The 12,688-nt window shown below is 53.5% G+C and overlaps 1 protein-coding gene across 1 annotated transcript; it reads left to right on the forward strand.

The window, feature by feature from the left end:
* The first annotated feature begins 1,603 nt into the window (after positions 1 to 1,603).
* RHOD (ras homolog family member D) lies at positions 1,604 to 12,242 on the forward strand. Its single transcript, XM_036764854.1, has 5 exons — positions 1,604 to 1,732; positions 5,946 to 6,033; positions 8,552 to 8,661; positions 9,502 to 9,636; positions 12,072 to 12,242. Exons 1-5 carry the CDS (start codon positions 1,604 to 1,606, stop codon positions 12,240 to 12,242), a joined length of 633 nt encoding a protein of 210 aa, XP_036620749.1.
* Positions 12,243 to 12,688: the final 446 nt, after the last annotated feature.

Genomic DNA, 12,688 nt, shown 5'->3' on the forward strand with positions numbered 1-12,688 from the left:
ACACAATAAGGACAAGAATGAACTGCCTTTCTCTGCAGGGGGATGAAATATTGAACAGCCCCTCAAAGGTGATGGGCATGCTGGTTTTGCTGAACTGCTTTTTGCCTACTTTAAAATCTTTGTTAAAAGCGATGTATGGGAAGGAGGAAGGAGATTTTCAGAAGTGATTGTGATGTGAAAGCAAACTGCATGAGAAAAATAAGATTAACCTAACAAGTAAGAAAGAGGCAGTGTGGTGCAGTGGATAGAAAGCTGGCCTCACAGCCAGGCAGACCAGGTGCAAGTTCCACCTCTGACAGACTGGCTGTGTGACCCTGGGCAAGTTGCTAACTTCTCTGGGCTCTAAGAAGCATGGAGACTCTTGTATCAGAGAAGGTGTTGATCATTGGGAGGAGTTCCCTGTAGCCATGAAGTCACTGGTCCGGTCACCAGCCTGTCCCTTCCTTCCTCCCTCCTTTTGGTGAAAGAGGCCAGGACTGCTAGGGGCAGTGGTGTAGACACTGTCAGGTGAGGTCACCTTATCGGTTATTTCTGCTGGACTGGTTTCTTGGATACAAGGGAGGGTTCAGTTCCTGGGTGTGTGTGTGTGTGTGCAGATTTCTAGAAATGATCAGTGTGTAAACACAAAAAGACTTCAACAAAGCCTCAAAAAATGTACATGCAGCTCAGCTAAACGTCCTGTTGGAAACTAAAGGGTAGCAGGGAGGGAGGGCAGACAGTGAGGCTGGGGAGGAGGAATCCTACCCATTCCACAGGCTGGTGGGAGGAATGCACCCCCCTGGTGCGGGGGGCCCCCCACCTGCTAGAAAGGATCAGCCCAGCAGAGCTCACTGGAGGGGCCCCTTTCAGGAGGCTGACCACTAGCCCCAGTGATGGATAAGACTGCCTGGGGGCATCTGGGAGTGCAAAGGGAAGACCCTCCCACTCCCCCAAATCCTCCTAGCTCTGGTTGCGTGCATTCTGAGACCCTGCGGACACCCGGCCTCCTCTGCAGTAAAATGAGTGTTGGGAGTAAGATGAGAAGGGGCTCCAGACCCCTTCTGAGACCCCCTACCAGGAATCCGAGCACTAGCCAGTTTGCTTCCTTAGGCCTCGGGTTTCTCTTGTCAAACGGGGGAGTTGGACTGGGTAGCCCCTTGGCTGGAGCTAGGATCTCCAGGGTCCCGGCTCGCCCACTCAGCTAGGCCACACCTTAACCCTGGCTGTCTCTAGATGTCACACACAGCTCAGCCAAGGGATCTCCAGCTTCCTGGCTTCCTCCAGGTGGTGCCCGCCCCTTCCACATTCCTGAGCTCACATACTTGCAGCCTTCCGGGCCTGTCACCAGAGGGGCTGGGCCAGGGCTAGAGCTGGGTAGCTCAGTGACTCGCACCTCCTCATCCTCGGAGAGCGGTCAGGCACCCGCTGGCCCTGCAGCCTCTCAGCCCCAGGAGGCAGAGAGAGGATCAAGAGGAGATCCCGGATAGGGCAGATAGTGGGAAAGACCCAAGGAAGAAGAGGCAGTCTGACGGTCCTTCAGCCACACCTTCCCAGAGAAATGCCAGGTGAGCTGGACGGGGCCTTTTGAAAGATGAGCTCTCGGACCAGTACTGGGGCCAGCGGCATGCAAAGGGACAGTGAGCCCCAGCCTTCGGACCCAGCTGTCCCCACCATCAAGGTGGTCCTAGTGGGCGATGGGGGGTGTGGCAAGACGTCTCTGCTGATGGTCTTCACCAAGGGAAAGTTCCCAGAGGTGAGTCTTGACTTCCATACAGCTGGGTATACACAGACACATGGACACACGCGCACAGCTACATCCTTTGCCATGTCCCCTCCCCACAGTCACACCTTCCTCCCAGCCCCTCGGAGTCAAGGACACCCTCTCCTTCCAAGAGACCCAGAAGGGACAGGTACCTGGGTGGGGGGGCTTCCCAAGCTCTGCTTACTTCCACGATGACGGGAGGTGGGATTTCCAGGATGAGGGAGTGGGCACAAGCAGTCTGCTCTGGCATGTTTAGGGTTTGACGGTAAAGGCCCAGGCCAGCCTCAGCTCCCTCCCCTTCTCCCGCCCTCCCCAGTCCATCCTTCAAAGAGAGGCCCAAAACCAACCTAGGCATTTCAGCAGCCCCTTCAGGCCTCCTCTACCAATCACCCACAGGCAAAGCTTCTTCTTAGCCTATCTACCCCAGCCCCAGGCCGTGTTGGCCTTCCTTCATTTGGGATACAGCGATAATAATGTTATTAATAGCTTTCCCTGGACTCTCTCAGGGGCGGGTATGATTATGTACACTTTACAGGTAAGGAACGAGGCTGAGAAAGGGACGTGATATGCCCCTGGGTCACACAGTTAGGAAGGGGAAGGATGCAGTGTCTGAACCCAGGTCTTTATAACCATGAGTACAGCCCGCTACCCACTGGGCCACCCAGCCGCAGCTCTTTGCTTCTCTAAACCGAGTGCTGACATTGCGTGTCTTTCTGGTTTATGTGTGGTCTTGTTTCAACACTTTACTGTTTGACAAATACCATGTTGGCACCTGGGCCAAGTGGCCACTGGGAGTAGCTGCCCTCAGGGTGCTCCCCATCTAAGGGGGAGGCCACAGACAAAGATGAGCAGCCCGACAGGGGAAATGGCAGACAGGCTCTTAGCTCTTCTCTTTGTCCTGGACCCCCACCTGGGCTGCAGCCTGCCTGCACTTCCCCCCAGGCTCCTGACAAAGGAGGGATAGGTGGAACAATCTGAGCATCTGCCCACAAATGCCACCCCGGAAGACCACCTATGACGAGAGCCAGGGGCTGGCCCTGGGGTTTCACTGGGAAAGGGACCTCCCGGATGAGCAAGCTCCCTCCATTAGTACAGGTTGGCACCTTCTCTGGAGCCCCCATGATGGGGCATGGCTTATAAGGCGGGTGAGGAAGGGGTCTTTGTGTAAAATGGTACAGAACAGAGAAACTGAGGGAAGGCGAGGGAGGGAAGGGCTCTCTTTCCTACTGGTCCAAGCCTCACCAATAGCCTCAGGCACTGGGGGACCTTCCCAATCTGGCTCCCATCTGTGTTCCCAGTCTTCCTTTATCATGTATGATGCCTTTTGTTTTCTATCACGTTCATTTCCGAATATAGCCCTCCCTTCTCCTCCTCCCTATCTAGGCTTCCCTTTTGATAAATACTAAAAAACAAAAAAACAAAAAACTTTTCAGCAAAACCAACAAAATGATTGTGTCTGCTCGGATACGCACCACTCCACACCCGTAGTCCCCCACCTCCTGGATGAACTTATGGGATCCTAGATTTAGGGTCTGCCTCATTTTACAGATGAGACCACAGAAGCAATGGACTTGCTTAAGTCAAACAGGCAGTAAATGTTTTCTGACCCCAAATCAGAGAGCTTTCCACTGGCCCACATTGCCTTCCACCTTCATCCATGCATTGTCTAGCTGGTCTGGAGCTGTTCCCTGGACAGGACATTCCATCTCTGGCCTCCAGGCCTTTATCCAGACTGTGCCCTAAGTTAAAAATGCAGTCCCTCCTCCTCTTCTGCCCCTTGGAGAGTCTGGCTTGAGAACAGTGCCCCTCCTGCCCCTCTGACTCTCCTGGGCCTTGGTTCTGCTGAGCCTGAGCTGCTCCTTCTTGCCATGTGGGTTCTCTTGCCAGTCCCCTTCTGGTGGGATGCAGGCCCACCCATCCTCCCTGTGGGATGGGCTGGACAGCTCCTGCAGGAAGGTTCTGTTTCCCTGGAGACGCTGGCATTCCCCCAAACCCCCACCACTCCCACTCCAGCTCTCCAGAGGCTGCCTGAGCCTCAGCCCTCTCCCCTGTCACCCAGCAGGAGGGAATTCTGGAATCAAAACCAGGCCCTGTGCCCATCCCCCCTTTGGAGGGACCTGGGAAGGGTAGGAGGAACTCCGGCCTTCTTCAGCTCCTCAGATTAGCTGGTTAGCGCCTTCACACTCCTGGGGAGGCACTGATTGGGGAGGGTGGCACTCAAGTCCAGGAAGCAGGGATGAGGGCTGTAAGGGCATGTTGGGGAAGCCAGCCCAGGCCTGTGCAAGGGGCCCCTGGAAGCTGCCTCCCTGTCTCTGCTCCCTGGGCCCTCTCAGCCACCTTGTGTTTGCCCGGTCTCCAGAGGGATCTGGGCTTCTATCTCATTTCCTCACTAGATTGAGCACCAGGAATAGTCCTCACTCTATTTTCCCATCTGAGCACCTTGAAACACAAGAGGGAGGTTTTGTGTGGCAACCCAGGCAAGGTCCAGGGGGCAGAGAGCAGCCCAGTCAAGAAAGCTGAGGCCTTGGAGGGCACTCCCAGCTCTGTCCTCGAAGGTTCTAGGTTAATGGGGGGTGGCACTCTAGATCTGGCAGGCCTGTGCTCCTGATCCTCCCCCTTGACCCCAGTCCAGGGCTGCTGGTGAGCCTCTGCTTTCAGATCCCGGACAGGAGGAATGGCAGGAGCAGGGACACACATCCCAAAGGAGGTTAAGGTTAACAGCCTTGAGGGGTAGGGCAGTGCAAAGACTGCCGTTCCTACTTTACAGATGAAGAAACTGAGGCTCAGGCAGGTTAAAGCACTTGTCCAGGGTCACAGGATTCAAACTCCAGCCTTTCCTCTTCCCACTGGAAACAGCGTGGGCACCCTCACTTCCTCTCCCATGCCTAGCACTAAACCTTCCTAAAGCATGGCCTCCAGGCTTGCCTTGAGACTGTGGGGGTCAAATACAGTCAATGAGCAATCCCTATCTGTTAGGTCATGGGGGAGAAGACAAGGACAATGCCAGGAAGAACTCCAGCTCTGGAGGGGCACAGGCTCAGGCTCTCCCTGGGCCTCTCTCTTCTGTCTTTCTACCCCTAGCTCTCAGCACCGTGCCTGACACACAGCAGAAGCTTAAGAAACGATTGCTGGAATGGGCTAGGGAAGGGATGGGACACAAGGAAGCTTCCTTTGGCCCCTCTTCCCCTACCCCCCCCCCCCCCCCCCCCGCCACCTATGTCAGCAAGGCCCCTCATTCCTGACCCTTGGCCTCCCTTAGGATTACTTGTCTTGTTGTACCCTGTCCTGGACCCATTCTCCTCCCTCCCAACCCTGAGCTAAGGCCCAAACCCTGCTGACTCAGAGGCCCCAACTGCCCTTCTGAGTCACTCCCTGAACCCAACCACAGCTGGGTGGGGTCCTGCCCTTCCTGGCAGAAGATCTGGTCTGCCTGGCCCTGCCCTCATCTTCCATGGTTTCACTCTCTGCCCTGAGCCCTGAGGAGGTGGGCAGGGGCACATCCTGGAGAGAGTGGGCTGGGAGGCCAAACAGACTCTGGTCACTCCCTCTAAGCTCCGAGTGGTCTCCCGGTAGCTTCTGTGGCCAACACCAGCCCCGCCCCCATCTGAATACCTGCCTTACATTTCTAAGGTACAAAAGTCCCTGGCTTGCCACAGTTAAGAGAACTGGCAAGTTTCCATTTGTTGGGAGAAGGGAGACTTGGCTTCGTATGATCCCAATGTCCATTAGATTCCTGATCTTGACTTTTCTTTTTGCACGGCCTCCAGGATCCAATACAAAATTCTGTTTAGTGTTCAAAACCCTTCCCAGCCTAGCCACATCCTGCCTTTCCAGGCTTTTTACTCCCTTCTCCTCTGTGGACTGGCCTCCTGGCTGTTCCTGGGGAGACCCTCCCTCTCTGGGCTCTGAGCATTTGTGCTGGTTGTCTCCCAGGCCTGGAAGTCTCTCTGTGCTCATATCTAGAATCCCCCTTCTACAGGAAGCCTTTCCTGAGCCCTTCCTGCTTTTGCCTGCCCTTTCTAGATTAGCTCCAATCTGTCTGTCCATGGCTTGTTGACCTGGTGTTTTCCCTAGGAGACTGTAAGTTCCTTGGAGGCAGCGAACGTCTTATGACATCCCAGACTCTTACTACCGATTGACTAAGTGACTGTTGGGTGTCCAGTCTCTCTCTGTCATTAAATGCCTTTTCTCTCCTTCTACTCAGGCCTATGTACCCACTGTCTTTGAGCGGTATTCCATGGCTTTGCAGCTTGAGGGCAAATCTGTGAATCTCTACCTCTGGGACACAGCAGGTAAGCTTCTGCCTGCCTTCCTGCCCTCTGCCTTCCAAGGAGTCAGGGCCCCAAGGACACAGGCTAAAGTTGGGGAGGGAGGAGGTGGTGAGGGCTTGTTGCCCCCCCCACATGCCTCCATCTTCCTTCACTACTATGTGTGCCAACATCCCTGGACTCTGGGCCCTGCCTTCCAAGAGCTTCCAGTCCCGGAGAGCAGTATGCACAGAGAAGTCTGAGATGAGGCAGATTGGGCTAAGAGCCAAGGGAGGCCATGGTCACAGCTGTCCTACCACAACTCACCCATCTGCCCTAGATTGATGCTCTCCCACACAAAAGCCTGCTCTTTGCCTTGAGAGGCGCCTACCATGTGCCCAAATGCATCTAAGGCAGGCAGGGGAAGCCAGGTCTCAGAGAACCAAGTCTCCCCTACAGTTTACTGGCCTGGGTGGGGCCATGGGGCTCCTGCCCCACCTTGGCTGGCCATTGTCCAAGGACCCCTCACCAGCCATACCTTGCCCAGATGGCTTTGCCCAGGTGGGCACAGCAGGTGCAGTCGGTCATGGCGGGCACTGTCTCAGGCTGGGTAATCCAAATGCTCCTGTCCTTCAGGAGGCCCTCCTTCACCACCACTATCCATCCCTCCCTCTACAGTTCAAGGCCCACACTGCACAAATGAGGAAAGTCTTCAGCTCTTAAGTCTCTGTGCCAAACACAGGTTTTGATTTCAGCCTCTCTTTTATTTTGATCTGAACGTTCCATGGGGAGTGATATTGGGAGCTTCTGAGAGCAGGGTACAGCCTGGTACCCTAGATTAGCAATCAGGGGCTCTAGGGTCCCACCCTAGAACTGGCCACAGCTGTAAAACATAGGCAAAGTCTCAGGACCTCTCTAGGCCTTGTCTTCTTCCACTGTGAAAAGATAGCCCTCCCTAGTCCTGATATTCTCTGGTAAGGCCCTTCCCAGCTTTGACAGGCAGCTAGGTGGCGCCACCGTGGATAGAGTACCTGGGTTTGGAGTCAGAAAGATCCATCTTCCTGAGTTCAAATCCAGCCTCTGACACTTACTAGCTGTGAGACCCTGGGCAAGTCGCTTCAGCCTGTTTGCCTCAGTTTCCTCATCTGTAAAATGAGCTGGAGAAGGAATGGCAAACTGCTCCAGTATCTCTGCCAAGAAAACCCCAAAGGGGGTCACAGAGAGTCAGACATGAGTGAAAAATGGCCAAACAACAACAAAGCAGCTCTGACGCCATCTCTGGACTAACCTTCCCCCCCAACTCTGGCATTCTATGCTCTTTTTTAAATAGTATTTTATTTTTTCCAATTATACGTAAAGACACGATGTTCCATGTTCTAAAGGCCCCTCTCAGTTCTGATGTTCTAACATTCTACGTGCACGAATTCTTAACCTGGGGTCCATGACCCTATTTTAAAAAAAGAAAACCAAACATTTTTATAATAATAGCTAAGAGCTAGCACGTGCACAGTGCGTCCAAAGCACTTTACAAATTTTATTCTGATCACTCTTGTTGGTTTTTTTTTGGGGGGGGGGGTGGTGGGAAAGCAATTGGGATTAAGAGACTTGCCCAGGGTCACAAGGCCATTAGGTAAGTATGTGAGGCTGGGTTTGACTCAGGTCCTCCTGACTACAGGGCCAGTGCTCTATCTGAGCAATGTTTTTCAAAATAATTGGTTTCTTTTGTAATTCTACACGTTATATTCTTTGCATTTAAAAATGTGATTCTCAGAAGGGTCCCCAGGCCTCATTGGACGGCCAAAGGGATCCAGGCCACAAACAAGCATAAGAACTTCCATTTCCTCCTTTTTCCTTTTTTAAAAATATTTTATTTTTTGCCAATTCCATTTGCTCCTTTCAATTTTAAGTTATGAATTCTTTCCCTCCCTCTCCTTCCTCCTTCCCTAAGACAACAAAGATTTGCTGGCAGTTACTGGAGACCCGCCATTTTGTGTTCTGTTCTAAGGGTCCTCTTCCCTCTGGGATTCCATAGCTCAAGGGCCCTCCCAGCTCTGGCAGCGAATGAATCTGGTCTCCTTTGGCCCTTCTCCTGTTGCTAAGCACACACGGTGACGGTGACAAGCAACAAGCAACCAGTGAGGGCTCAATCAATACCCACACCAATGAAATTCAACAGCAGACATACTGACTGCGGCTCTTTCAAAGCGGATGAAGCCAAAATGGATGGGGCAGAGAGGGAGTGACCAGAAGGGGCTAGAGAGACATTTTACATTTCAACATTGATTTAAAAATATAGATAGAACTTTAAGTTGAATTGGTTTTTAGGGCTGTTTAGCAGTAAACAATAATTTAGGGAAAATAAACAAAGGGGACAGGGAAGCCAAGCCTAGCCCCTAGAAAGTGTTAGCTCTGAGCCCCTAGGGCCCTGAAAGGCTTCCCCCCACCTCTTGGCCAGCCAGCCAGAGACATTTCCCTTCGGGCTGTGTCCTCTGCGGTCCCCCCTCCCCGGCATCTTTGGGGCAGGCTGTATGATAAACTGCTCCTTTTCATGGGTCATTTGCAGGACAAGAAGACTATGACCGCCTGCGCCCACTGTCCTATGCTGATGCCCAAGTGGTGCTCATGTGCTATGATGTCATGAGCCCTAACAGCTTCGACAACATCCTTTCCAAGGTCAGTGCACTAGGGTGAGGTGATAGGAGATGCCCTTTCTCCCTCCTCCTGAAATGTCCAACTTTCCCCGGCCCCTCAGAGGATTTCCTATAACCAGGCCATGCACAAGGGCAGAATCAACACTGGATTTGGAATTAAAGGGCCTGGGTTCAAATTCTGATTTCATGACTTAATACCTGTGTGACCCTAGACACGTCACTGTGCTGGTCGCTGACATCTTGAAAATGCATGAGTCTATATGATCGGACCTCCATGCTGGGAGCCGGTAATCTCTGAGTCCTACAGCAGCCAAACTGGGGACTCTGCCCCAACCTTGAGGCTTCAGGTGGCTCCTAGGCAGGAGAGCCATGGGCTCTTCTAGTTAGTGCCAAGGGCCTGACCTGCCTCTGAAGTCTGGGAACCAGCTCCTACTGTGTCATGGACTCCCCCAGGCCTCAAAGCCCTAGGCTGTCCATAAGGTCAGAACACACTGCTAACACTACAGAAGCTTGGAGCAGGCCAAGCCTCCTGAGGATCCGTGTGCGAGGGTGTGAGAGGGTGTGGACAGTGCAGGACAGCTCATCCCCACTGCTGGAGAAATGACTCCAAGCAGGCTGGGTACTAGAAGTCCTAGCACATCACAATAGGAGCTAAGAACCCAAGCTGGATCCCACGGGGCTTCACCATATCAATGGAGCCCTCTGAGAGGCTGGTGCTGTTGTCCCATTTTACCCATTTTACAGGTGAGAAGGCTGAGGCTGGCCTGCTTCCCTTTGTGCAGGGCCTCAGGATGGGATAAGCTCCCATGTCCCCTGGAGGCAGTGAGGCCTGACTGACGGTCTCCCTTCTCTGTCCTGATAGTGGTATCCAGAGGTGAAGCACTTCTGCCCAGGGGTGCCCATCATCTTGGTGGGCTGTAAGACCGACCTGCGCAAAGACAGGGTGCTGCTGAAAAAACTACGGCAGAACCGCCAGGAACCCATCACCTACCAGAAGGTACGAGCCTCGGGGCTGAGGTGGAGGGGGTGGGGAAGGTAGTGAGCTCTCCAGCACAAGAGGGATTCGAGGGGATGCTGAAGGACCATTTGTGCAATCTCTTTAGAGGGAGCTGACATACGAGGCATCTCTCCACTCGATGCCTGCGGGCCCTCAGGTCTAGGGCACTCTCTGTGTCCTTCCACAGGAACACTCAGGAGAAAGAGAAGGACCCTAGACCATCCACTAATCCCCCCACCAACAGACATAGGGGCAGAGGGCAGGCTATAACCTGGGGAGAATGGGGCCAGGTAGCCCTCCCAGGGCCAGAGGCAGCAGTCTCCCAACTTTGCACAGACCCAGAAGAATCTCTCTAAAACAATCTCCTAGATGTGTCAATGAGTCAGTCAACAACCCTGCCCCGCCCCCAACACACACACTGTTGGACCTGGACCAACTCTGGGGCTACGGTATCCCAAGGGCTGTCAGGGCTGTGCTGGGGAAGGTCAAAGCCTAGCTGGCCCCCGATCCCTCCCTGTGTGGGCCTTAGAGGCTTGTGTGTTTGGGGTGGGAAGTGCCATCCTGACTAAACACACTAAGAAATTGGGGTGGGGGGTGAGTGCCCTGAGGAGGTACAAAACCAAGCATTACCCAACACCTGTCTGAGCAAAAAAGCCAGCCCTGGCTCCTGGCTCCCTCTACTATTTCTAGCTGAATTTCACATTATACCTTTAACACAGTCTATGTTCCAGCCCAACAAGCTGAGAGTACAGCTTTCTTTCACCAGCCTCCCTCTACCTGCCCCATTCCCCCACTCCTGGTCCCTGCTTCATCCCTCCTCCTGGTCCTTGCCCCATCCCCCACTCCTGGTCCCTGCTCCATCCCTCCTCCTGTCCCCTCCTCCTGGTCCCTTCTCCATCCCTCCTCCTGACCTCTCCTCCTGGTCCCTGCTCCATCCCCCACTTCTGGTCCCTGCTCCATCCCTCCTCTTGGTCCCTGCTCCATCCCTCCTCCTGGTCCCTGCTCCATCCCTCCTCCTGTCCCCTTCTCCTGGTCCATGCTCCATCCCTCCTCCTGTCCTCTCCTCCTGGTTCCTGCCCCATCCCTCCTCATCTCAACTCTCTGCAAGGCTCAGGATCATTAATCCAGCCCCCCCATTTTACTACACAGGATAGTAGAGCATAACAGAACTGGCTGATGACAAAACTGGGGTCTTCTGACCCTAAAGCCAGCACTTTCCCACCTGCAGTTCCATTCAACAGCTCAACAAAAGTTTATTAATTAACTCCTATGTGGCAAGCCCTGTGCTAAGCAGTGGGTAAAAAATGAAACCGTCTTTATTCTCAAAGACTTTGGATTGGGAGGAGAGGCAGCAGGGACATAGGGAGACACACATACGATGTGGACACAGGCAAGTAGCTGCAAGATCATTTGAGAAGCGACCAGTGGAAGGTCACCTTGGAGAGAACATCTTGAGTGGTGGCTGAGCAGTGAGGCAGTGGAGGCCCTGAATGTAGATGGCCTTTCTAGGAATTTGGCAGTAAAAAGGAAGAGAGACAAAAAGCTTGAGGGGATGGCAGGATCAAGTCAAGGTCTTTGGAGCATGTTTCTGGGCAGTGGGTAAGTAGATAGGGAGACAGTGAAGATGAGAGAAAGGGAATGACTGACAGGCTAAGCTTCAGAAGGAGAAGGCAGGAATGGAATCAAGATGTGGACAGGTTGGTCCTGGGCAAAAGGGCCACCTCTTCCTCTAAGACTTAAGCAATGTGAATTTTGGGGTGTGGAAATGCCCAGTCTCAATGTCAGCAAGGACGTCAGAGGCAAGAAAAAGAGAGAGTTCTCTCTCATGGAGAATGAGTTGGGGGCTTCAGGGGAGAAAAAAGATTGCCAACTCTTGCTCTAGGGACTCACTAGAGAGCCCATTGGGAAAGGGTAGAGGGCTCAGAAGCAGCAAGGGACAGGCTGAAGATGGCTAACATGCCCCTGGTGTGAATAGGGCCCATATGGCTGCATGGCTTCCTCCAACTGTGAACCTCAGAAGACTTTGAAACTTCACTAGATGGGGTGGAAGGGATGCAAATGGCATCTCTCTCTCTGTAGTAATTACTATGGTTGTAGAAAAATTCCAGTTCTTGTAGGAAGCCTGGGAGAAAAGGATCATAGAACCTAGAGATGGGACAGACCTTAGCAAGTGCCTATTCCAAACCACACCTTTTGCACATAAGGAAACTGAGGCCCCCAGAAGTGGCATGCCTTGCCATGGTGTTCAGTGTCCCGGCCTGTGAAATGTGAGACTGGATCCCAGGCCCTCTAGCTCCAGGGCTAATGCTTGGGTCCAACAAGTCTAAGAAAAAGCCAGGCCAGTGATTTTCATGGTTCATGCCAGGCTGGAGGGAGGGGCAGGACTGAGGATGCTAGGGAGGGGGACACTGATGCTTTTCAGTTTCTTCCCCCAGGGCCAGATGATGGCGAGGTCGGTTCGAGCAGTCACTTATATGGAGTGCTCTGCCTGGCTCCAAGATAACGTCCCCTCTATTTTCCATGAGGCGGCAGTGGCTGCCCTCAGCAGTCACAAACGCCACCGTCGAAGGCAAAGGGTGGCTTGGAAAGGCTGCCTGGTGACCTGAAGGCTGAGGTCGAATCTTTCCTCCCCCACGGCCAGCATGGAGATCCAGCCAGAAGGCCCGTCCCTTTCGTTCCCCTCTGAGCAGGCTGGGCTGCCCTCAGCCTCTGACCCCAGGGCTGTGATCCCTTTGCTGGCCATGAACTTCTTCTACATACTAAACATAAACTGATTCCTGTGACCCTAAAAGGTGGCCTGTGAGAGCCCCCTAGGACCTGGGTGGGGCCGAGTGACGTTCCACAGGGGCCTCCCACAAAGCTGGGCCAGGAATCTCCTGCCACCACCTGGCCTAATGGTGCTTCATCAGGATGTAAGCAGAATGTGCCCCATCAGGACTGGACCTAATGTTAGAGCCTGGCTCCCCTGGAAGCCGGAAGGAGATTCCCCCACCCTCACCCTCCAAAGGAATAATTATTATTATGAAAACAACTCGCTGCTTTAGGCCTCTTC

Source organism: Trichosurus vulpecula, chromosome 6 (genome assembly GCF_011100635.1).
Source record: "Trichosurus vulpecula isolate mTriVul1 chromosome 6, mTriVul1.pri, whole genome shotgun sequence".
NCBI classification, from domain to species: Eukaryota; Metazoa; Chordata; class Mammalia; order Diprotodontia; family Phalangeridae; genus Trichosurus; species Trichosurus vulpecula.

Bases quoted from the DNA above. Each gene is read 5' to 3' on its own strand.
- RHOD (XM_036764854.1), top strand. From the start codon at position 1,604: ATGCAAAGGGACAGTGAGCCCCAGCCTTCGGACCCAGCTGTCCCCACC. The intron at 1,733-5,945 runs GTGAGTCTTGAC...CCTTCTACTCAG, and splicing joins CCAAGGGAAAGTTCCCAGAG to GCCTATGTACCCACTGTCTT. The intron at 6,034-8,551 runs GTAAGCTTCTGC...GGTCATTTGCAG, and splicing joins CTACCTCTGGGACACAGCAG to GACAAGAAGACTATGACCGC.